We start from the raw sequence: 25673 nt of genomic DNA, 5'->3' as shown, positions 1-25673 counted from the left end.
TTGACATAATAATTGTCCTTGGGTAAAAATTAAATAATTTCCTTTATGTCAAATATTTTTAGAATGGGAAAGCTTATGCTTATTTTGAATTATACTATATCATCCCAATATTTTCTAGTAATAATCACTATTTATTAGGATAAATTATAGGAAGAAATGATAAAATATTAAACACAGACAGAACCTCTGTGAGAACTCTAATTGCATCTTTTGTTGGCTTTCCCTCCTACCCTCCCATGATCAAATGAGCCCTCTCATTTTAGATTGCTACAGCATTGAGACAAAAAAAAATCCAAAGGGGCCACAGTTGAGGACTTTTGCTACAAGGGTGCACCTCAGCACACAAAAAGTTACACATGCATCTTTTACATACTTATCCTTAAACTGTTTATCTGGCACATCGACAGGCAGCTGGTGGAACAAATAGGAAATCCTGGGAAGCACATTCATTTTTAAAGTGTTAATGCACCCAATCCAAGAGACAGTAATGTGCTTCCATCCGTTAAGATCCCCTTTAATGTTTCGGATTGGAGGGCCATAATTTAAATGAAATGCATTATCCAACCTGGAAGGTATTCCACATCCTAAATATTTAATTGATTTCTCCATCAGGGGAAGATGAGCCTACACAATAAGCAGATCCTATCTATATCTAAGTGTTCGATTAATAGTGTCTCTAATTTAGGGTAATTTAGGAGTTTACAACTTATAAAATGGCTATTTCTTCCGCATTCCTCCCAAAGTACCAAGAGGATTGTGTCTGGATTAATTGCAAACAGCAGACGATCCTCTGTGTATAATGAAAACCTAGAGTCAGCATCATCCAGCCATGCACCTATAATTTGAGATCTCATCTGAATATTTTTCACCAGGGGCTTCACATCCAATGTAAATTGAAGTGGCAAAGGAGGAAAGTTGTAATTGTTGCATCTCCCTATTAAAAAAGTTTAACCAGTCAAGTTCATTCCTGCTGATTTTTACTTAGTTGGGTCTTAGCTAACTGAGTGAGGAAGATAAATCAAGCTACTTGCAGATTTTCCTAATGGTGCAAAGTTTGGCACCCTGAGGACTGTGGAAATGTCTATTACTACACTTGTAAAGAAGAGAAGTGGAACAAGACTGTGGGTGGCTGGATCCATATGAGTGATTTATTACTCCTGAATCCACTTAGTCATTTCCGGATAAGCACTTAAGTGCCAAAAGTTTATGGTCATTTTCAGTTTAAGAAAAACACAGGGCACATCTTAACATATGAAACAAATATATTATCTAGAGAAATTGGTATTTTTTTTCTGAATTGACTAGCAAATTTTAAAATTTGAGCTTATAAATGCAAAGGAACATTTAACTCAACTAAATATGTCTACTTTTGATTTTCTGAAGTCCTTTCAATTCTAATTTTTTCACAGAAAAAAATACAGATATTCTTGAAACTATTTTGGGATTTGGGGTCTGATGACAAATAAATTAAAAATTTAGTGGCTTATCAGGTATATAATTTTTAATGTTAAATTTACCTTTTCTGTGGCAGTTTTCCTCTGTCTTCTTGAAGTGCTACTTTCTAGATAGCTTAATTTTTGTTCAAACACAAATTAGAATCAATTTTCTGGGGAAAAATAATCAGTATAGCTTCTGTTCTCCACAACAAAGAAAATACATTTGTAGACATATTCTGGAAATTTAAATCCCCGAATGCTCTTTTGAGCAAGTCCAAGGAGATTTGAAGACTGACATTTTGTACTTTGCTATCCCCGAGAGGCGAATGTATGATCATCTTTACTGAGGTTTGTTTCCGTCCCTGCTGAATTAATATGCATTTTCGTTAACTAATCTTGAAACAACAGGAATAAAGTTTATCCAGGTCTTTTATACCTCAGAGAACAAAACAAATACTACAAATCTTTAGAGAGAGAGGATATACAAAAGGGCTTGAGGTGAATATTTCAAAGCAAATACTCTTTAAATGATGTGCAAATTATTTCAGCTCTTGAGCAAGATTTATGAAAGGGGATTAGCCCACTGAAATAAGAACCAAGTTTAAACTGTTGGGTTTCAAAGTCAAAGATGAGAAGTGGTTACAAGAAAAGGATGGAGACAGGCAACAGCAATTTAGAGAATGGATTTGTCTGAGTTTTTCCCTAAACTGACTCACCTTAAATTGTCACCAACTATTATTTTAAACTGTAGTTAAAAAAAAAATCGCATTTCTTCTCTAATTTCCTTCTTTTTTTCCCTAATCTTTAGAACATGTGAAGTTCCTCTAATTTTCTATAAAGTTGAGAGTGCAATAATTAAGAAATGATACTGGAATTTATATTTCAGCAACAAGGTCTCTACTTGCCAGGTAAAAGTATATACTCCCAAACTGTGTTAAACAATTAAAACTATTCAAGCTGAAAGGGGTAATTTCTAAGGGTTTTGAGTCAGAGAACTTTTTTTTTTTTCAGTTCACAAGTCACATCTATAATAACACAACACAGATGTTCTAATATTCCAACATGCTCTTCAAGTAATAGTTAAAAGCTTCTTGTAAGACTTAAGAAAATGATCAGTTTTATCTAATTGTAAAGATTACGTGAGCTGCTTCTTATGATTCCATAATGACCTGCAGTTCTGGAAGGTAAAGGAAATTTTAATGACCCTACTCATATCTGATTAATATCTAATGCTTCTTGACTAAAATTCTGGATTTTGTTCAATAAAAATGAGTTAAGCAAAAATTCTATGGGTCTTCAGCCAAACTCTTCTGTGGAAATCACTCATGGTTATGCCCGATTAAAAAAAAAAAAAAAAAGGGCATGAAACCTCAAACGCAGCTACCCACTAGGAAAAAGAAAAGATTAATTATGAAACCTCAATAACAAACCCAGGTACTCACTAGGAAAAAAAAAAAAGATTAATTATTCTTATGTTAAGCTGTCTTTAAGAAAGCTAAATGGGTGAAGTGAATCCAGGCAGTACTAAAAATTTAAGGCAACTCTTTCAGATCTGTCTCATTACTATCCAACACATTTTTAAAAGACAGGACATTTAGGGTCACATTTATGAGAAACATTCTTACTGAGAAAAGAATGATCATTTGCCCATTTTGGTTTCCATTTCCTATAATTAAAAAAAGGTAGACATGAAAAAAATGAGGTTTTATTTCATTATCAGTTCTTCTTTTATAATCATTATCAGTTCTTCTCAGTAAGTGAAATCTCACCTTACTAAGAGAATTAATCACACTTTGTTTTGAATCTTTCCTCTATTTTTTGATAACTAAATTGTGGGCCTACTTTTGTTTTCTTTGCAATTTTTCAAAACAGCTTGACTGAAGTACAGCCTGGTGGGCCTTGATTGTTTTGGCAGATGCAGCAAATAAACTTAGTCTACGAGTAAAACAGCTACGTTGTGTCTCATCCAGAATTTTAACATCTAACCTGAAAGGCCAATGGGAAATGAATTCAAGTACTCAAGAACAACATAAAAATAAAGAAATTTAAGCAATCAAATACTATTATTCTTGCCTTTGGAGAAGGGAAATAACAAAAAAAGGCTACATGTGAGATTATATGTTCCCAAAAGAAGAGTCAAATGGAAGACAAAGGATAAGTAGAATTTCAAATGGATTTTGCACATTGAGCTATCCAGGGAATTAGTGGATAATTTCCAGGGAATTGCTTGGAGCTTTGGTTTCTCGTCTGTTTGTTTTGGTGAGGTAGTTTAGGCTCAGAATCATTTTTTGATATTGTTGCTGTTGTTCTTTGGCTGGGACTGTTGATTTTTTGATATGGGAGTTCAAAGTTTTTGACTTACGTGTGGCACAGGCAAAAGTTACAAGGCAGTGTAAGTCTTGGTTCTTTCTCATTTAGTCCGTAATCATGGGTTGAAAAGGATCGATGAGATTAAAGAGCCACCATTCAAAATCATGCATTGTCATGGCATGGGCAATATAATAACCGTATGCAGGGTTATTTTACACAAAGGCCAACGAGATAGCTCTTTTATATGAGTAGGTCTTTTGTCAAAGTCTCAAAGGCCACTCTCTGGCTCTGGAGTTTCACAAACCTCTTTAGAGAAGTTATTTATGTCACATGGTAATGTGTTTTTCAAATTGTAATGTGCATAGGAATCACCTGTTAAAATGCAGATTCAGTTCAGTAGGTTTGGGGTTGGGCTTGAGAGGCCGTATTTCCTAACAAGCTCCCAGGTGATATTGTTATTGTTGGTCCATGGATCATGCATAGAGTAACAAGAATCTAGTAGGCTCCTGAAAGAATGAGATTCTGCTTAGCTCCTTGGCACCCTGATTGTTTTCCAAACCACAGAGGCAATGGGTATTTGGGAGCTGCCAAGACTTACAATATATGTCAAGAAAACCTATCAATATCACCTCAGAAATCTCTGGAGTCTTTCTTCTTCACCTATTCCTACTGCCTAGTTTGGGCCTGCAGCATATGGTACTAGGTCTACTCTAATAGTCTCTGAATTCATCTCCTTACCTCTGATTTCTCACTCTGTGCTACCTATCTCTGCCATTCTCCACATTTTTCCCAAAATTATTACTCTAAAAATCAAATCTGTTCATGTCTCCTGCCTACATCTAAGTCTTTCACTAGGCTCCCATTATTTATAGTGGAAAATCCTAATTTTTTTTTAGCATTCCATGCGAGACCCTTTGCCAATGGTTCACTGTTCGTTTCCAACCTGATCTCCAGTTGTTGCCCCAATGTTTTGCACATTCCAACCTCACCAATCTATTGTGCTCTTCAAACATTTTATGCTCTATGGCTCTTTCTTTCCTGTACTAAAATCTATCCATTCTCTTCTCTGTCATTCCTTGCTTCTCCATCTGAAAAACTGCTAGAGTTCTACAGCAGCATTAAACTCCACCAGCCTTTTATTCTCTTGTATAGGAATGTTCTCTTCGCTGGCTCTCTTCTGCCAGCCCCTACCTATGTGTGTCCAGGGATCACTTCCAAATATATTACCTATACTCAAATCTTTGTCTCAGGGACTGCTTCTGGAAGAACCCAAACCAAAACATCCATCAATAGGACAGTGCCTCACAGTTCAGCCTTTCCCTTCATTCTTCATGCATAAAATTTGTAAGGGTTTCTTCAGGGTTCCCGTCTCATGCTCTCAAGTCACTTATTTCCTCACTCACTCAGACATTTATTAGTCGGTGCAAAAGTAAACGAAGTTTTTTAAAAAATGGCAAAACTGCAATTACTTTTGCGCCAAGTTAATAATTCTGACCACCACTAGGTTTCAGACTCTGTTCTGGGCGATGGGGATAGGGAGGGGTAATTAGCAGAAGGTTGTGGCTGATACCTCCAGGCACTTGCAGTCTAATGGAATAGAGTGGTCCTGGTTTAAGCTAATAACTGAAGTTTGGTCAGCTGGGACTACTCCCCAGAGCTCAGATATCACAATCCTTTTGATAGCGTGAACATGGCCAGCTTATCAATATACTATACTTTGGTGAGACCAGAATTTCCGTGGTTTCCGGTTTACTCCTTATAAGTGGTTCAATATCCGTGTGATTTGTATAATATGTTTACTTTAGTCAACAAAAGCCATCTTTTTATCACAAGATGCTTTATGACACTGGCTTGATTCTAATATATATTTCTAAAACATTAAAATTAAATAAAATCTTTCCTTGTTTTTAAGTGAAATTACATAACTCTCTGTCAAAATTCTACCCTTCTATTATTTTACTATTTTCTGTAAGAATGGAAATGGCAACAGACACTTGACAAACTTTAATCTCTAGAGATTGCCATCATATCAGGCTCACACCCAAGAATGGCAAAACCAAGCATTTATTCCCCATGACACTGAGGATCCCTTAAGAAAACAAAAGGTAAAAGGATATATGTTAACCGGAGTCAATAAAATAATGAAGATATTAAGAAATTAAGCCTTCAAAAAAGTATGTATTTGTATATTCTGCACTTTGGCAACTGTTTAAACAGTTACAAAAGTAAATTCTTGCTATATTTCTATATTGGTAGATTTATAGTAAACAAATAAAAGTCATGATTATTTTACTCAGAATTTACCCAGATGGAAATCACTTTATATCATAATATTTAATCTATAAAGTTATTTTATCTATTTTAGATCCACTATATACATTTTCCCTAGATCAAATACATATATTATCTTTTTAGATAATTGACATTTATATTTATAGTATCTTATAATTATATAAAAATATATATTTATCTGGAAACTAAATTTCAGGAAACTTAAGAAACTTATCAAAGTCATATTGCTGTATATCTTGGAGTTAAGAACTGTACTCAAATTTTCTGACTCTCAGACTCAAATTTCTTACACAGTCTCATACAACTTTTTGAATAGGGTTCTGAGGGCTAACACTTTTATAACTTTTGTGTTAAACTGGACTTTTACAAATAAGAAAAGTATTTTCAGTCTTCTAAAAATAATCAAAATTACTGTAATTATTTGTTATATATTACAGAGTTTCTTTTTCTTTTATTGTCTCCAATAGAACCTTGAAAATTCCAAGTCAGAGCCCACAGAAGAGCCTCAAGAATAACTATGAATCACAGTAACTCTTTCAAATAAAATAGGTGTTAGAATGGATGATGGGAACATTGGGAAGTATGATCTGGGCTGAGTCATAAAGGATGTTAGCTTTGTAAAGAGATAACCCTGATTTCAAGGTAAAAGTCAACATGTAGCAGTGTACATCAGGTATTATAGACACTATTTACCTGGAACATAAATTATGGGTCATGGAGTGATGAAAAAACCTGGAGAAGGGGCACAGATCATAATGAGCTTTCTATACAGAAACTTGGACTCTAATTCCAACAGCAATAATTCCAATGCAGTGATTAGAAATTGTTCTTAATCTGGCTGGACATGCTAGCTCATGCCTGTAATCCCAGAACTTTGGGAGGCCGAGGCGGGTGGATCATGAGGTCAGGAGTTCGATACCAGCCTGGCCAACATAGTGAAATCCTGTCTCTACAAAAAATACAAAAATTAGCTAGGTGTGGTGTGAGACGCGCCTGTAGTCCCAGCTACTCGGGAGGCTGAGGCAGGAGAATCACTTGAACTTGGGAGGCAGAGGTTGTAGTGAGCCAAGACCACGCCATTGCACTCCAGTCTGTGTGACAGAGTGAGACTCCTTCTCAAAAAAAAAAAAAAAGAAAAAAGAAAAAGTAATTGTCCTCAATCTTTGACTTCAATTACGGAGAAGATCTGATGGCAAAATCCCAGTCCTATATTTTCTGCTTGGTTATGGCATTTCCTATCTTGTCCTCTACCTTTTTAGGCCAATTAATTTTGTATCCAAATAGAGTATATTTATTTACATTAGGAAAATTGGGTAGCAGGAACAATTGATTTCAGGTACTACTTAAATAACCAAACAAAGACGAATTGGCAGATTGCTTTAGGTTTCTCATGTCTTCCATGAGCCATTTCTTGAAGAAAGCTAAGAATCCTAATGTTATAGATCTCACTTTATTAAAGTTCGATGAAAACATCTGGCATTTTTGGGTTCATCTAATACTTTTGGGTGAAAGCAATACCTGATATTGCTTACATTAGTGAGGGCCATACTATCAGTATTAAGAAACTTATTTTACAAGAAAAATCAAAGATTCTATGTGTTAACAATGGAGTTCCCCCCCCCCCACCAGCATGCTATTAGGCCTATTTGGGACATCCAAATAAATCCATCAAAAATCAAATTACTTTCTTTTAGAATTTTGAAGGAAAGTGGCATAAGTTGCTATACTTCAGAAACATAAAGGAATTCACCAAATAAATCCCGTATACAGAGAAAAATGATCATTTGCATTCAAAATAATGTTTTGCTCTGCACAGGGATTCACTGTACAAATGCCCTGAATGCTTAAATGTCATCTTTAGCAAAGATTCTTTAAATCTGATGTGACAACAATGAATGATGATTACATGCCTAACTTTATAAGAAAACATTAATATATACTCATTTTAAAGTCATGGAACAAAAAAAAGGACACTTTCTGAGGATATCAAAGACCTTTTTTTTTCCTTTTGTTTACAATCACAGCAGTGTATTAATGCCAAGAAAATATTGCTCGAGAGTTAAAGCAAAGAGCCCTCTGGATTTGGCCTATTATTGAAAGCAAGATGCCATTTGACCTAATGAAATCAGAAATTGATTAAATGCAGTTCATCTAAGGGGAAATATGGTCATGGTGTTATTGCCAGGGTCAGAAGGAAGATAGGGTGATCTAGTGCTTGAGCACCGAGAGGGTTAGATGGACTTTCAGAGTAGCTGATGCTACGAGATACATGACAATGGACGTCCACAGGTCAGAGGGCAAGATCAGCCCCTTAGATGGGAAAGAAGAGATTAATCAGGACATTCTTTGCTCAGCTCATAACGAAGTCCTCTTATCAAATGACTCATTGAAAAGTGAATGTTTTGAAGAAAGTGCAATCTGTGGGTCCTAGAAAAACTAGGTACTACTGCTTGGGAACGTATGTCAGAACAACGGCTAGAGTCACACAGGGCCATGGTGAAGCCCTGGGGCCCTTCATGCATAACACTATTCTGATAAATTAATGTGGATGCTTGACTATCAAGTGTGTCTAATTTTTACTGTTTTCCTCTCATGATGTTTACATCTTACAGCTTTAACAAATTTTCATTTATAATTTTTCAATTTTTTTCTTTACCAACTGAAATATTTTGAAATAAAGAACTCTCTTAACCTGTGAAAAACAAGTGAAAAGACAACTGGCACTCAACTATTCTTTAGATACTGTCTTATAATTATAGTAACAAGAAATGATTTGCTTTCACATTTTAGCTCAATAGTTTATTTTTCTCAAGAGGGTTTTGAATAAAACTGGTACCAGAATGGCACTAGCTATTTTGGAAAAAAAAAAAAAAAAAAGGTGAGTGACCCTCTCACCAAAATCAGAAAATTTTGTCCTCTTGATAATATAATAATCCGTGAATTCTACACTAATACGACTTTTTGGTTGTTTCCAGGAAAGAGCTCTTCCATTTCTTCAGAACCAGATATGGTTTATCTGTGCAATTTTAATATTGTTTTCATTTTCTTGGCAGATGGCTTGTTCATCTTATTATTTTCATACATTGGCAGGATTAGACTGTTTCATACAAAATTTTTAATAAGAAAAAATTTTAAAATATTTATATGAGCCTCCAGAACAGGCTTCACAGTATGTGTTTTCACTATTGATAATTACATATTTATGCAAGAAACTAGTGTGACTTTTTAATTTTGGATAATAATAAGTATCTTACAAGTTTTCTTAATTACATAGTTTGCAGAATGGTCTCAGTGGTCACAAGAAAAAAAAATATTGGTTTTGGAGGAAAAATAGGAAAACAATGAGTTATCAATGTTTCATGTAAAGAAGTCTTAATGTAACTTATATTCAGAAAATTTTTGATCTTTTCTTTGAAAGAATTTTGATCTTTCTTTGAAAGGTTTCAAGTCATAATTAGTAAATATGTATATTCTTTTATTGAATTAGGCACATGGACATACCTAATTTTGTGTGGGTATGTGTGTTTACTTCAGGTTTTAATCGGGGAACTTTTTCAAACATACAAAGAAAGATGAAACAATAGGATCATGATCACTTGCATATGTACCACCTAGACTCATCAAATGTTTATATTTGGGACAATTCCAGACTGAATCTGTCACTGCACATACTTTTTTACCAAGAATATCTGTCTTGCTAAGGACTCACTTCCCATCAATGCTGCAAAAACTGCCTATCCAGTCCTCAATTCTCTCCTTTTTCTATGATTTCTTCTTGGTTGGAGGCTCTGAATTCCCTCCTTGCCACTAGTGGGGACTTTCAGGGTTCACCAGAATCCTAGCCAAAAACCTTCTGAGTCTCCTAATTGCTTTGGTGGAGCTGGTACAGAAGTGGGGATATAGACTGGAAACTAGATTGAAAGCAATGCTACTGAGAAGTCTTAGCTCCCAGGGCCAGAGGTGCAGCAAATTCAGAATGAGTTGTTCCCTAGAAACAACATTCTAGGTGACTGCAGAAAGTTCAAGTGTGCTTTTGTGGCTTGGTACATGGTTTCCTTGTGAAAATATATCAAGGTCTAAGCAATCAATTTACAATTGGATTTTGAGAACATAGCCTACTTATAGTTGTAGAAGACCAGTATTATAATTATTTAGATTAGTCCAAAAAATTACCGTCTTCACTATCAAACTTGTTTTCACTTGGCATGGTCATGATACTTCACAGGCAAATTTTTTAAACAAAGACAAGTTAAAAGTCCATAGCATTTTAATTTTTATTGTGTAACTATCTCAATTCAAGTTTTTTTTTCTTTCTTTCTTTCTGTTGCCTTATTGCACACATCATTAAGGGGATATGGAATTGGGAAACACACATTTAAATACAAATACCCTTATTATTTGAAACATATTACATATACCCTTATTGCACACATCGTTAAGAGAATATAGATTTGAGAAATCCATATCCAATTGCACTTAAGATTTCACCCAGCACACATTTGTTTTTTTATGATAACTTGATCAAGAGGCAGCTAAAGGAAAATCCATTTCCTTTTAGCTCTCCTACCTTTTGATTTTAGTCTTCTAACTCATGTTCATTTTAGAGTGCTTATTTATAATACTAAAGTGTCAGTTTTATATTCAAGTTATCCAAGATCTCCACAATCATGGATTTTACAGTTTAGCAATGGATAAGTATGAGATATATTACTACTAAAGCATAACCTACATACAAAAGTTATATTTTAAAAATTGAAAGCACAAATGAGTGAAATCAATAATTTTAGCTGTATACCTTTAGTTGTATTTCTTCATAAAAAAGAATGAATGTGTGTATGAATGAATAAACTAGAGTTTTTGTGTAAATGAGTAGTGAGATAGCTAATGCTGAATCCTTCACATCAACTTGAACTTCTGAATGACATGCTCTCCTGGGTTTAGGGGAATCAAGAGTGTTTCTTAGCTGCTTTCTACTGTTTCCTGGTGTGCTGCCCCAAGAATGCCCTACCTGCCCCTTTCACATGGGGAGTTGCCAGGGGGAAAGACCAGCTGCTCATACTTAGATTTTTTGCAGCTAGGACTCCCATATCCAATTCTCGCACCCTTTTCCTACCTTTTGCACACTCAGGGAGTAGGATGGCAAGCATGTACGCCCTGCTCCAGTCTTTCATCAAACACCACCAAGTTCAAGCCCTGTCTCAGTGCCATCTGCTTGGGGACATGAAGGATAATAAGAGTTCCTACTTACTGAGTGCCTGCTGTGAGCTAAGTATTTACATGTCTAATTTCAAATTCTCACACGATCCTTTAAGGACAGTATTAGACCCATTTTTATAGATGTGGAAAGTAAAACTCAGAAAAGTTAAGAAACCTCGCCAAGGTTATCTGATGCAAGATTTATTATATTTGGGCCTTTCCCCTCTTTGCTGTCAGTGGAAGACAATTCTCTTTCCTCAGAGAAATATATTCACATCTTCTTTGATTGACTCTCCACTTTCCATAACAGCCCTCCCTGGAGAGCTGCTCTCCTACTCTCATCCCAGGCTGGTGTCCTGAGTTTCCCACAGTGATTTGGCCCTTGCATTAAATTTTCTGGCTTCTTGTCTGTTAGACTCAACTGATATCTTAAAATATCTGATTAGTTCTTAATAGTGTTGGCAGGTTAGAATCATATTTTTTAAAAGGAAAGTATATGTAAACATAACTTTCTGAATTCACTCATTGAGAAAACATATTTTTCCCATGTTATATAGACAAACTGGACAATGAAATGACCACCTGTTAGCTGCTAATGATGTTCACATGCCTTTTAAAAAAGTAATTCTGGCTTTATCTGTCTACAATCTTGGCCGCAAAACTTATGGGAACATCAAGGGCACAGGAAGCCAAAGGCAGAAAACTGACAAAAAGTTTGTGCTTAGACTAGTAATAAGGAAGAGGATACTGTGAGTCTCTGATTCAATGTAATTATTTAATCTCCAGAGGGTGACATGAAACCAAATGCATGTTTTAACAAACCTAAGTTTGGGTGTTCAAATCTAGGACTGAGATCAGAGGGGTTTCACACAGGATATTTCCTACTTGAAAAAATATTTTACAAAGCATCAAATATAAAATATGTCAATCACTATTTCAAATGCATGGTCTAATTTGATATTGTGTGAGTGGGTCAATCATTACGCCTTCCAAATGAAAATGAATACGTACATATTGAATGAACTTAATTCAAAGTAATAGATGGATATTAACCATCCTACGTTGCAAAAAACATACTGGCCCCCCCAAAAAAGGCTTACAACTATACGTACTCACCAAGACTCAGAAAAGAAGCATTTTCTAAAATTAGAGCTAGGTTAAAGATTAAATTATTATTTTAATAGTGAAATCAAAATGGAAAGAAAACACACAGTTTTAATTATTTTTGCCAATAACTTTTTGGGTCCTGATTCAAGTTTGCTGATTTCCATGAATCTTATTTTTAACATAATATTTCTATCCAAGTCTAAGGTTGATATAAACTAAGCTTACCTTTTACTTGTTCACTTTATTATAGTGTAATGGTTAAAAGTACAGGCTCTAAAATAAGACTGCTTGGGTTTGAAACATGTCTCCATAACTTGTCTTCGTACAAATTACCTTAGCTCTTCATGCCTCAGTTTTCTCATCTATAAAATAGGGTTACTAATAATATCTACCTCATAGGGTTGGTGAGAGGATTAAATGTATCGCTGTAAGACAAGCACTTGGAACAGTGTCTGGTGTACAGTAAACGTTTTATATTTTCTAGGTTTTTTTTTTTTTAACTTCAAAGTAAAAGGTGAGTGTGAAGTCATTGTACAATTAGTTACATTTTGAAATGAATAAATCATGTACCGCTTCCTTTGAGACAGAGTCTCCCTCTATTTCCCAGGCCAGAGTGCAGTGGTACAATCTCAGCTCACTGTAACGTCCGCCTCCTGGGTTCAAGCATTTCTCGTGCCTTAGCCTCCCAAGTAGCTGGGATTACAGGCGCCTGCCACCATGCCCTGCTAATTTTTGTATTTTTAGTAGAGACAGGGTTTCACCATGTTGACCAGGCTGGTCTTGAACTCCTGACCTCAGGCAATCCGCCCGCCTTGGCGTCCCAAAGTGCTGGGATTACAGGCATGAGCCACTACTCCTGGCCTCTCTTGTTTTTAAGCAGGATTGAGTTTAAGCTCAAAGTAGAAAAATAAATTGTCTTTTCCAATTAAAAATAAATAATAAAGAGAAGTAGTTAGTGTTCTATCTGTAAGATTTTTTTTCAGCAGTATCTTAAAACTTTTAAAGTGACTATTACTCAACAGAGAATTTATTATCCTCAATGTTTCTCAAATACGTTTTTGCAAACCTTTATTTTCTCCATATATATCTTTCTTCATGTTTTAGAAACATCTTAAGGTCTCCTCCGAACCACAAATTGTATCTAAGATTCCAGATCTGCTAGTCATTGCATCACGTAGTCTTTTATATGGACTACAAAATGTTTATATGATTAACACTAAATATATACTCCCAACTGAATCCCAATTCTGAAATCTTACCTTATGTCTCAAACCATGTGAAGCAAAAGAAGACAATGATCAGGAATGAAAGGAAAATATTCTTTAAATGAAATAACTCTAAACTGTACCATTATATGGAAAAGTCTTTTGAAATGGCATTAACTCTCCACAAATACACCATGCATTTTCTGAACATTAACATTGATACTCTTAAAATCCAACTTAGCATAACTGGCTAAGTAAATGTATCTAGCAGTTGTTGAAAATTATGGCATGGGTTTTTGCATAAAGACCTAATTTCGAAAGGGTGCTTCTACTCTTAAGTTCTCATGCAATTTCTAGGTTTGTAGACTTCAGTAACTCAACTCTGGAAAACATGTTGTCACATATAAATAGCTTCTCTCTTCCCTATCATGTGTGTATGAGTGTGTGCATGTATGTGTATACCTATACATATATATCTTTCTTAGTGCACACATGTGTATATGTACATATGTACATATATGTATATATTATATATATTTTACATATATATATATATATTCCATTAGCAGCTCTTCTCAACTTACTGCATTCTCCTTAAATTCAAAAGTTTAGGATGTCAGTATATTGATCTTTGGTCAGAGGGAAATAGCAGGAAAAAAATGTTGATTTGCATAATTGGGGTCAGTCTGGTAGAAGATCCCCCCAAAATACTATAATTTTTAAGACTTTGGGAAATAGGTTTTCTCTGGTTCCAAATATGTCTACCTTTTCTGAGACAGAGTCTTGTTGTGTCACCAGTCAGGCTGGAGTGCTGTGGTGTGATTTCAGCTCACAGCAACCTCTGACTCCCTGGTTCAAATAATTCTCCTGCCTCAGCCTCCTGAGTATCTAGGATTATAAGCACGTGCCACCATGCCCAGCTAATTTTTGTAGTTTTAGTATAGATGGGGTTTCACCATGTTGACCAGGATGGTCTCGAGCTCCTGACCTCGTGATCCACCCACTTTGGCCTCCCAAAGTGCTGGGATTACAGGTGTGGGCTACCTTACCCAGCCAGATGTCTACCTTTTCTTTCAGGAGGTTGAGACTCAAATCAACTCTGTGAGATATGTGTAACATATTTTAATAACCCTTTTCATTGAGGAAGAAGCAGTTTGGGGAATGGTTAAGAAAGATAGCCAAGATCACTATGTAAGTAGTGAGACCATTGTTCTTACTCTAAATTCAATTCTTTCAGAATATTAGAACTAGGTGTGACCTTGGAGAACATCTAATTCACATCTCACATTTTCTATCAGCCTCTCTGCAAGCATGTTTCTAAATGTTTCTGGTGGTCTAAGGTGTGTTAAGTGGCATAGCCTGTTGACTTAAGTTAGACCACGCTGGTGGTCACTCATACCTTTTAATGTATGCAAATAAAATAGTCAGGATACCAGGGTTGGAGACGCTTGACATTTCCCACTCTCAATATCAATCACCAATCTGAACACCATGGCTATTACTCAGAGATTCAGAGGTTTGCTGTAAGCAGAGACCATGACCTTGGAACAATTATTTTCTCAAAAGGCATTATCAACAATGATGTGAGCAAAGTGCCCAGACTGCCCTCCAGTGCATGAATCCTTGGCCAGGAAATGGCTACGAATCTTCCATGAGTGTGATGAGTTTGGCTTAAATCTCATTTCAATGCATTTATATTTCATAAGCACTGCATTTAGACAAACTTAAAATGAGCAAGTCAAAGAAAATACTCACTTAAAGATTTTCTGTGCTCTGGTTTCTGTTCCTTTATATCACTGTCGTAGTGACTTAGCAATTCAGTGCTGGAGGATCTTTGGATTTTGAATAATTCCAGGTTTCTTGATGGACAACTTGAATCCTTTGGCTGGACACAGAAAATAATTAGACTGAATAATTTTACTAGAAAGAAAGGATTCTCCATATAGTTTTGTGTTCTATTTTGGTGTTTATGAGGAAATTTGAAGTAAGGTAATTATTTGGGGATAGGTCTTCTTTGCTAAGCTCGATACTCTAATAATAGTTTGTATATGTGTATGGTACTTATTAAATGATAAGCACTATACATGCATTAGTCCAATCAGTCATTACAACAATTCTATAGAGTAGGTGGTATTATTATTATCCTTATTTTCCTCATTAAGAAAATGAGGCCAAAATATATAAGTAATTTGCCTAAGGTCACACAGGTAGCAAATGATAGAAGTAGAATTCAAACTCTAGCAGTCTGGTCCCAGAGTCCATCCTCAGTGACAACAAACTCTGCGTGTATGAGTGTGTATGTATGTATGTGCACTCACACACATTCACACGCTCACCCCTTTAAGGGGAATATACTGATAGCAGGAAAAACTACATTTGTTATTTTACTTTCTAAAGTGTTAGTCCTAAAATGATTTAATGAAAGCCTGCAATTAAATATCAAGAAAATCACACAGAAAATCTTTTACTATCGTGTTGTATTCCGTATTAAGAATATTTCTTTCTCAAAATTTTGCAAATATTAGTGTCATAAAATTAAATGTTGTTCTAGACACTCAGCATGAAATGAGTGGTTTGAAATAAGTTCATTCTTACAAAACATACTCTAACTGTACGTTTTAGGATAATTTCATGAAGTTCTAGATATGTAATTTTCATGAGAAGAACAATCTAGCTTAGCTAGAAGAATAAAAATCAGTACAAAGGGTTATTATTTATTGGTATTATAACAGTGAGTCTTAAATATGTTGATATTTATTTTCAGGAATATGTACTACAGACTGCATATACTGAAAATGAAAAAAAATCAGTAGTTATTAAGTGCTTGTGTGCTTTTTACAGCCTCCAGTAAATGAATGTCCATGTTATTTCAGAAAAAAAGAAAGAATGCATTATATTTTTGAAAGAGAGAAATTAAATGACATTTAGTTCTACAAATCCTATCTGCTGAAAAGGTTTTTAGTGGATTCTATTTAAACTAAAAGAACTTAATATCTCTCAGTCCATAGGATCTATTTAAATGAGTGTGTGTGTTATATGCCTGAGCAGTAAGATTTAAATGACTACATTTTAATTAATAAAGGTAACAGCCAAAACAAATACATACCAATCTGTCAATTGCATTTTTGATAGCGTGGAACCAATCCAATATGATGAAGTCAATATCTGACTGTAGAAGGAACTCATTTCCTGATACTGTTGTGATCTGGAAAAAAAAAAAAAAAAGAAAAAGAAATAGACAGGTAAAGAAACTATGTAAGATAGATCTCTTACATGTAAAAATCCTTTTTAAAAAAACACAGTTTAATAAACTGAAATATTTTCTTGTATTCCAGTAATTGTCTTTCTGGGAACTGGGAGCATTTTGAACTGCTCTCTATAAACTGTTTTTCATGTCATAACAAATACATTATTGTTTTAATAATAGAACGATTAAGTCAGAGTAGGGCTAGAGCTGAATTACTCCAACTTAAGGAGAAATAAGCCAGGAAGTTCAGAGAACTGCAGACAGTACACACTTAAGTCAGAACCCGCAGAAAAATGCACCCGGGTGTGTCAGAATTCATTCTGCACGTTTGCTTCTTTCCTGTCTGTCTTTTTCAAATCTAATAGTATCTCTATATTTGATTTCCTTTTATGGAGAGCTCTAAAACAGATTATTTACCAAAAAGACTAATTACAGACTTCCAAAAGGTCATTCAGATGAATAACATTTGACTATTTCTACTTTCTTATCAGAGATCTATAGGAAAGTAATGAAAAAACCAATTTCCCCACAAAAGGAGTATATTAAAATAAAAGTTCATTTACATATTTGAACCTCTCTGGGAGAGTGTTTACCAAATGAACATCCAGGTTCCTGACTCTCAGCACTGCTAAGTAGTTGGCAATGTTTAGCATGTAACTGTCCATTTTTCATTACAGTAAATCTTTTTCTCCCCAGACTTGTGAGAAAAGGATATGACCCTATAGAAACAGGGCAATACTCTTAGTTTCACACGTAACGGGCTACTTAGAGAAAAAATTGATTAGAGTGGGTGTGGACACGCTTTTTGTATTTGGCCATCCATCTGAACTGTGAAGATTTTCCCTTTGTATTATTGACTTTTTCTTGCAACAGGAAGATGAACATTTCCCAACTACCGTCACACAGAGTTCAGAGGTTTAGAGGACTGACATTTCAAAATACTCAATCAGGAGCCAGCCACCTCTTCTCAGCCTTCCTTGCTCTAAACAGGAGGTGAACGCTGAAATGTGGCACAGGTTCAGAAAATCACAAATCATGCTTTAGGCCATCTCTATAATTCTGTCATTAAAGTGACAATTATTACCCCAAATGGCTCATTCTGAAGGTTTCAAGGATTCTCATGGCTACATTTGATGACAATGATTTTGGGGTTTTGAAAGAAATCTGTTACATATGTGCATATGTAACATGTGCATATGTGTATTTGTCATTTGTTTTTAGGAAAACTCTATAGAGATTCAACATTAATCAGTACTGCAGAGTAACCATTCTTGATTGAGATGGGTTCCAATATCAAATGTTTTCTCTCTAACTATAAGAAGAACTGTTTAAAGTGTATGCAATTATAAGAAGTGAAAGATTGAAAAATAATAGGATTTAATTGCCCACACTAGAATTTGACAGATTACTGGGACCAATCATTTTCTCTCTTTTTAAAATGAAACTGTATATAAGAATAAGGATGGCTCAAAACAGTTTCCTGTTTTATGCATCCAGTAAAAGACAGCTAAGGTGATGTTTTCCTAATTATCTGAACACCATTGCAATGTTCTCTACTCAGATAAAGTTCCAAATATTTACTTTATAGAGTGTTGCCTAAGAAATAGTAATCTAAAAATGGAAGGTCATTTCTAACACAAGAAACTAGTAATGTCCTAGACTTCTACCTTCATCCTAATCTGTAGTTAAACATTTTGATTATGAATGTATTTCTAACATCATAATTTGTTAACATACACAAAGACAAATGAATTAGCCAAAGCACAATGTACAATATTTCTCTGCCAGTATAAATAAACCATTATTAAAATTATAAAAAGAAACAACATTTAAAAAGTACGAGAAACAAACATAATTAGATTTACTATGTTATGAGGGTTTACGAAAGAGCCAACATAGTTCAGCTTTCAGTCTAGTAAATTCAAACAGTGATAAAATATAAGCACTTTAGCAGTACATTTGCATTTTTGGTGCATGCTATGCAATGCAAAGGGGATCTTATATTGCTAACACAACCAAAAGCAAAATGTATTTTAAAAGTTCCTTTGTCCAAATATATTACTGCATTAATCATACATAATCAGTGATTTATGAATTCATTTTGAGAAGTTAGATCAGAGAGCTATATGAATGCAATTCATTCAAAACATCCTATCAGAGAGATACAGTTCACATCCTTTCCTCTGTCTTCCCACTAATCTTTCGAGTTACCAGGCAGTCTGGAGAAGTCTGCTACTGCTCTCTACAGTTTAAATGCATCCACTTCTTAATTACAGTCAGTAATTGACTTTGTTCTGCTCTATTCCAGTCACTCACAGGAAAGTAGTTTCAAAATCTTTGACTGGTAAAGCCCATTTAATTCAGGTTCCTCAACCCACTTTTTTACTTTACCTCTTTAGGATTTCTGATAAATGGTTTGCTGAATCATATTTGCACTTTGAACAATCGAATTTCCAACACTCTTGGGGAAAAAAGACATCAGTAAAGAATGTTAGCTTTGACTAAACCTTTTGATTGAACAACTTATGACAATCTAAAATGATGTATAACAGACATAAAGGCTTTGATATTAAGCCGTGCTAATGTACTCTTTCTATATGTTTTGCCTCCATGACAGATGCTGGGGTGAGGGGATGAAGGAAGAACTTACGGAAAACATAACAGGTTTAGATAAGAGCTGCTGGTCTCCATCTTGCTTAGAAACCTACTTTAGGTAAATGTTTCTTGAAATCCCCTCATCACCACCATGTTGTATTTTGAAGGAATATATCAGGGCACCAAAGTAACCTTAATGAAGTGTGCCAGTGTCAACAATAAATATCTTTAAGTATCCATCTGGGGAAATTTGTCTTGAACTTTTTCATACTAAATAAGGGTCCATCTGAATTCTTGCTGGTAAGAAATATATGCCCAGGAAATTATTGAAGCGTGTCCACTGAGCAACATGCAGAGTGGGCACATTCCTTAAGGTTTTTGGGGATTAATTCAACAATAGTTTTCACATGGGCTTAGAATAGTCTGTGTCCTTGTTACGGTTCCTCTGAATATGGAGGCAGGTGGATGCAAGTCCAGACTTCACTGATGAAGAGCGAAGAAATTTGTGTTTTAGATTTTAATTAAATGGAGTTTTGTTATGCTAATTTAAAACATCTTAAAAGAGTTTTAAGAAGTAGCGTTTATGTTGATTTAAATATTGTTCTTTTAAATATTGTCAATTAAATAACACTCTCATCAATATTCACTCTGGCAGTAAGATTTTATGCTATTAGATTTTAATTTAAATGAGAAATTAATGTGTAGAATGGCATTTATACAAATTTCCATACTTTTGTTTACTAGAATATAAACAAAACCTTTTTTAGAACTTCTTTTTTCTGATTATAAGAATAATACTTTATTGTGTAGAATTTGGGAAAAATAAAGATAACAAAGAATCAAAATTATGCATAGCTACACAAAGTAAACATTGTAGGTATTTTAGTTATTGCCAATCTTTTATACGTAATAACCAAACAGAAATAATGATCAATGTTATAGATACACCTCATCAGCAAAATATATTTGATGGTAAAATATTATCAGCTTCTTTTCCAAATGACTTCAGATGCACATGTGGAGATTACCAAAGATGTAAGAGATAACGAGTGACATGGTACTTCCGTCTGTTTGAGAGCCCCACCCTTCCGATTGCAGAATAAATCCCACAAATAATTTCATGTACAGAAGAATATAGAGGACGCGTTCATGACAGAACATCCTATTAATCATTAACAATGACTGATTAAGCATCCATTAAGTACAAGGCACATTGCTAGAAGCTAGGGAGACACAGCCCCCACCCTCAAGAACTCACAATCTGTTTGGATAAAGAAGACATATGCATATACAGATAAATACCAATAGAAAATGGCTCCTCCTGAGTCCCAATGTGAGTGGCACACACAATGCTCATATCAAGATTTCAGAGGAGTGAGTAGTTACTGCAGGCACATTTACATCATGAAAGTATGCATAAAGTGGTGGTCATGATATGTTATTCTTTAAACGTTGATTGTATCAGAACTTCAGTATATTAAGGATATGAATACCACCACTTGGTATGCAAAGTGATATCAGCTTTAATGATCTCAAAGCACATAATAAACATTCTCCAAATGCAGCTTTCCTCCACTATCATAAAGTAATTTTGCAAATGAAGAAAATGAAGCAAATGAGGAAAATGAGAATGCCATTCTATCAAATTGGCATCATTTTAAATGATAGAATTAAGAGATTACAAAGATCTTGATTTCTAGTTCACTAGTTCTCAGCAAACAGTTGTATACAGTCAAGGACTGTGTGTTTGAACAGGAAAAGGGCCGTGATAATTTGGTTTCAGTTATGAAATTTGGAATAGCAACTTTAGACAAAGTTGCTTCTTTCCTTGCAGTTAGACTAAAGATAGCCCGATTTTAAAAGATCATGCAAAATCCTAACTCTGATTTTTCTTTCCAAAAACAAGCACTCTCTTGCTATGAAAAAATATATCTAAGACTGAATTGGGTTATCTAAAACTCCTTCAAATCCTAGAAAAGACTAAAGCAATCCTACACTTGAACCTTTCACATTTTGATTAGAACCTAAGGAGGGATTATTTCATCTTAATGAAACTGAAATCGTACGTAGGAAATGTATGATAAAATATGCCCAATATCCAAAGAGCCCTAAAACATGTTAAATAATATGGCTACAGTGGTTCTAGAAATACATAAATAAGAGGAATGGAATTTAATTTCTATTATGTTTAGAGATACTTTGGATAATTTTTATATTTGAATTAAATTAAGTAAAAATAAAATGTTATATCAACATACACTGAGTTTATTTGAAGTGAATATGAATTATTTTTGTGATAATTTTGTCCATATCTGTATTCAAAACTCCCAGCAGAAAATATACATGATAGGGAGATATCGAGACCTAAAATCGAAGTAATAATGCTTTAAAAACCCACACAGATTCACATTTTTTTCATCTTGCATCATTCAACATAAAGCTGATCAAATGAAGGTTGTCATGGTTATACTAATAGCTAATTACTTGGTCTCAAAGGTGTTTATGACCACTAAAGAAATTACACTATCAGACTGAATGTCTGTCTCAAATTACAGTCTAGTTTGAGTAATTCCTAACATTTTTCTTAACATGTTGAGCAAAGTTAAAATAAAACGAAGGGTAAAATATCAGTTAGATGTAAAAGGTCTTCAATTTGCCTTTCCAAAAATGTTACTTGTTAAAGCATTTTGTGAGAAAGTATCTGCCTTGTGTTCCCAATGTTGCTAGATGTTAAGTAAATATATGCTGATTACAAAAAAAAAAAGTTGCTTTGGCAACTCTCTTATTAAAATGCATTTGTAATCCCCATCTGTCATGAAAGTTTTGAAAAGTTTGTTTACTTTGGATAGCAGCCTTATCCAGGGTTACCCTAGCAAACAATGATAGCAGTCTTCAAAAGTTGTATGAGGAACAAGCCACTAGGGATCCATTTTTGTTTTAATTGGCAAACACAAACACTTTTCTGGTCTGTCAAGAAGATCAAGCTAATATGCATGGAGGGTGTTATATTCTCAGCTTTGGGGAGCAGTAAAGCTCCCTTTATTTAAGTAATTTAAATGATAGACTGCAAAAACTTTGCAAGTCAGAAAAATGTTTTATACTTTCTTAGGGAATATTTGTTTTAAGCAACGGAAAATGTTCTACATATCTAAAGATGTTGAACCTTATGTTATAATTACTCTGTTTCTTCTAACTCCGTGAAATGTTCCTAAATCCACATGCTACTAAATAAGCCAGGCCACCAATGGATCCAGCATTTCCACAACTCCCCCTATGTTAACAAATGTGCGTTCATTAGTTTCCAGATGTTTATTGGATATGTTTTCAATGTGTTTGGGGTTGATTGATCTGCATGTACATTTATTGGAACCCTCAGTGGTGTCATCATATCAAAATAACCTGCCCATGTAAGCAATTTCTTATTTAATGGAAAGTAAACAAATGTCGGGTTACATACACGACAGACCTCCAGTGCATTCCAAAATCTAAGGTTTAAGGCCAACCTTTCAAGAAACAATGCTTTTTAAGTGAAATTGAGCCGTATTCTGACACCCAAATAATTTGGTCCATGCATTTGTACAACAGAGATTTGTTCTGCACAATAAAATTGGCCCTGTAGTGCACATTCACACCCCATATTACTTGCCCACTCTACCTTTCTGTTTATTAACAAATATCTAAACCCAAAATTCATTTCAAACAAACATGCAAAAAAAACCCCTCATGTTCAGTCTTTCATTTGTGTTAAAATATTTTAAGTACTGAGAAACAGTCTTCTCAATATTCATGAAAGAATACTATCCAAGTAATTAGTAGATAGTTTAGCAGTTTCCACAGTTTTGCAGCAGCTATACCAAAACTTTTGCCTGTGGTGCTCATATGAAAAACGACTCAAAAAGAGACTAATTGAAGCTGTTGGTGTGTAAAGATACCAACTTAGACTTTTATTGCTCTTAATTTTTAAACTCGGGGGTTGTACTTGTCTGTAGATAAATGAATCATCCTGGGACTTGTCACCACCAGTCACTCCCTGCCAACCACAGAGCATCTTCTTGCCTGAGCTATATTCACTGTGTTCAATTACTCACTTAGTCACAGTCACATGACACTTGGGAATCTGCTGTCCCCATCGTTTTCAAATTGGAATTATTTTTATTATTACTGTCCTTATGTAGGTAATGCCCAATTTTAAAAGTTTTAGTAAATTCAAAGGTGTAACATAAACACATAATTTCCCTTTCTTCAAGATATACTGACTTCTTATCTCCATGTACATACCTTTTTGACCCATGAGAAAACATTATGTATGTTTACAGTTTAATGAAAATATCATGTATACTATTATGAAATTTTTTTATGCATTTTACTATTTACACTACCATCATCTCTTATGAGAATTTAGTTATAATATCCTTTGCTTTCTGTCTCATCCATGGTTTTCCTTCAAATCCGTACTATATACTGCAGCCAAAGTGATCCCTCTGAAACTTGGATATGATCATCCCATTCTTCTGCTTGATATCATTCTGAGGCTCCCCACAGCTGTTGCAGTACAGTGCAAACTCTTTAATTTGGCCTGCCAGCCCCTGTGTGCTCTGGCACTAACCCACTCTGCAGTTCCTCTGCTCCACATTTTCCTCTGCATTTCTACAATCCAGCCATACTGATTTTTTTTGGTTCCCCAGCTGTCCCATACTAATTCTCATTTCTTCCCTTAGAGCAGGTTGTTCTTGCTGCCTAGACACCTTTGACATCCTCTGTCATACCATTCAAATCATTTGAGATGTCACCTGTTCAGTAAAGGCTTCTTTGAAATAGGTATTCCCCCAACTGCGCTCATAACATCCTGCTTCTCGTTTATCTTAGCACAAATTGGTCTATGTTGCAATGCCTTGTTGGTCTTTCTGTTCCCCCAACTATGCTATAATAATCCTGAGGCCAATGACAATTGTCTACATGCATAACTGAACAACAGAAACATAAGGGACACTAAGAAAATAATAGACAAATCTTATCTACTTTATTCATTTTGGTGAATTCATTATATTACATTGTTTGATATGCCATAATATATTTAACTCATTCTCTATTGTCATAAAAATTTGAAGGTTACAATACAATTGCATTCTTTCAGGTAATATAAGTAATGTAATACTGATGTCTACTGAAAACACCACATGAGAGTAGAGTAGGCAAACTATTTTGAAGGTTGATAATGGCAGTCTGAAGGCTGTATTTTCCCAGCAGTCAGCAAGTCCTAGACATCAGACAATAGGATTAAACTTGGAAGGACTGGGAAGCACAAGAGTCATATTTCAATGCATATCCCTAAAACAGAATGTTCTTGATTATATTCCAAAGCCACCCAAGTATTTTACAGGGATCATCTATACTAGATCATCCAAGACTCTCACCCTATATATAGGCTTTTGTAATTGGGAGTTGATAGTATGGGAACTGGAACATAAGTTCAAAATTTTAAAGAGCTAATACTTAGGTTAATGGGTCAAGTCTTTAGAGCACCTCAGTGATACAAAGATGCTCACTGCTGTCCATCAGCATTGTAGCCATTAATTTTACAAGAACACTGTTAATATTAATAAATAAGCAAACTGTGGTAGGAGGTAGCAGTAGTTACGTTGTTAATAATTTTATTTAGAAGTATTACCTAACTTTATGATACAGTGACTTAAGCAGAAGTAGGTATTGTTGCCACTAGTCTCTTATTAATAAGTACTGAGAGTGCACAACAAGAATAAAAGATGTTATAGTATGTATCTTTATGCTATTGTAACATATTTGGCCATGATTATGAGTGTTTATAAAACATTTAAGAATTGTTCCATGTCTACTTACATTAATGAGAACACCTGTTAGCTTTAGTGCTGTACAGACTTATTTGCATTAGATTCAGGTTTTCACATACTGTATCTCACTTTTTGAAACAATTAGATGCTTATAGAGAAATACAGCTAAGTGAAAAACAGCAGCTTGAATGCCTTCCGGCTCAAGACAATTCAACTCCAGGTTTCAGTGAAAAACAAAAATCTGCTCAATTACAATACTGCCACTTAGAAGTGAATGTAGGTGTATTTCATAATTTCACATTCAGAGAACAGAAGATACATATGAAAATCTGTGCTTTAATCTTCAAGTTAAATTATAGCCAAATGAGGCAGTTTCCAGACAAGGATGCCAACAAATAAGGAATGGCAATGCCGCCACAACATAGGTTCTCTGTGATCTTGGGGGCTTGCTACCCAAAGTTGGTCTCTTTATTGATTT

General features: G+C 34.8%; 1 protein-coding gene across 1 annotated transcript in view; it reads right to left on the bottom strand.

Annotated features, from left to right (window-relative positions):
- ARHGAP15 (Rho GTPase activating protein 15) overlaps positions 1-25673 on the bottom strand; it is a 629252-nt gene that overhangs the window by 303340 nt on the left and 300239 nt on the right. The window contains exons 7-8 of the mRNA NM_001258096.1: positions 16653-16751; positions 15302-15431 (exon numbers count right to left, since the gene is read on the bottom strand). Coding sequence (NP_001245025.1) covers positions 15302-15431; positions 16653-16751 — 229 coding nt within the window. The remainder of the gene's footprint in view (positions 1-15301; positions 15432-16652; positions 16752-25673) is intronic.

The sequence above is a fragment of the Macaca mulatta genome, chromosome 12, assembly GCF_049350105.2.
Source record: "Macaca mulatta isolate MMU2019108-1 chromosome 12, T2T-MMU8v2.0, whole genome shotgun sequence".
Lineage (NCBI taxonomy): Eukaryota > Metazoa > Chordata > Mammalia > Primates > Cercopithecidae > Macaca > Macaca mulatta.
This window is presented reverse-complemented; position numbering and strand designations above follow the sequence as displayed.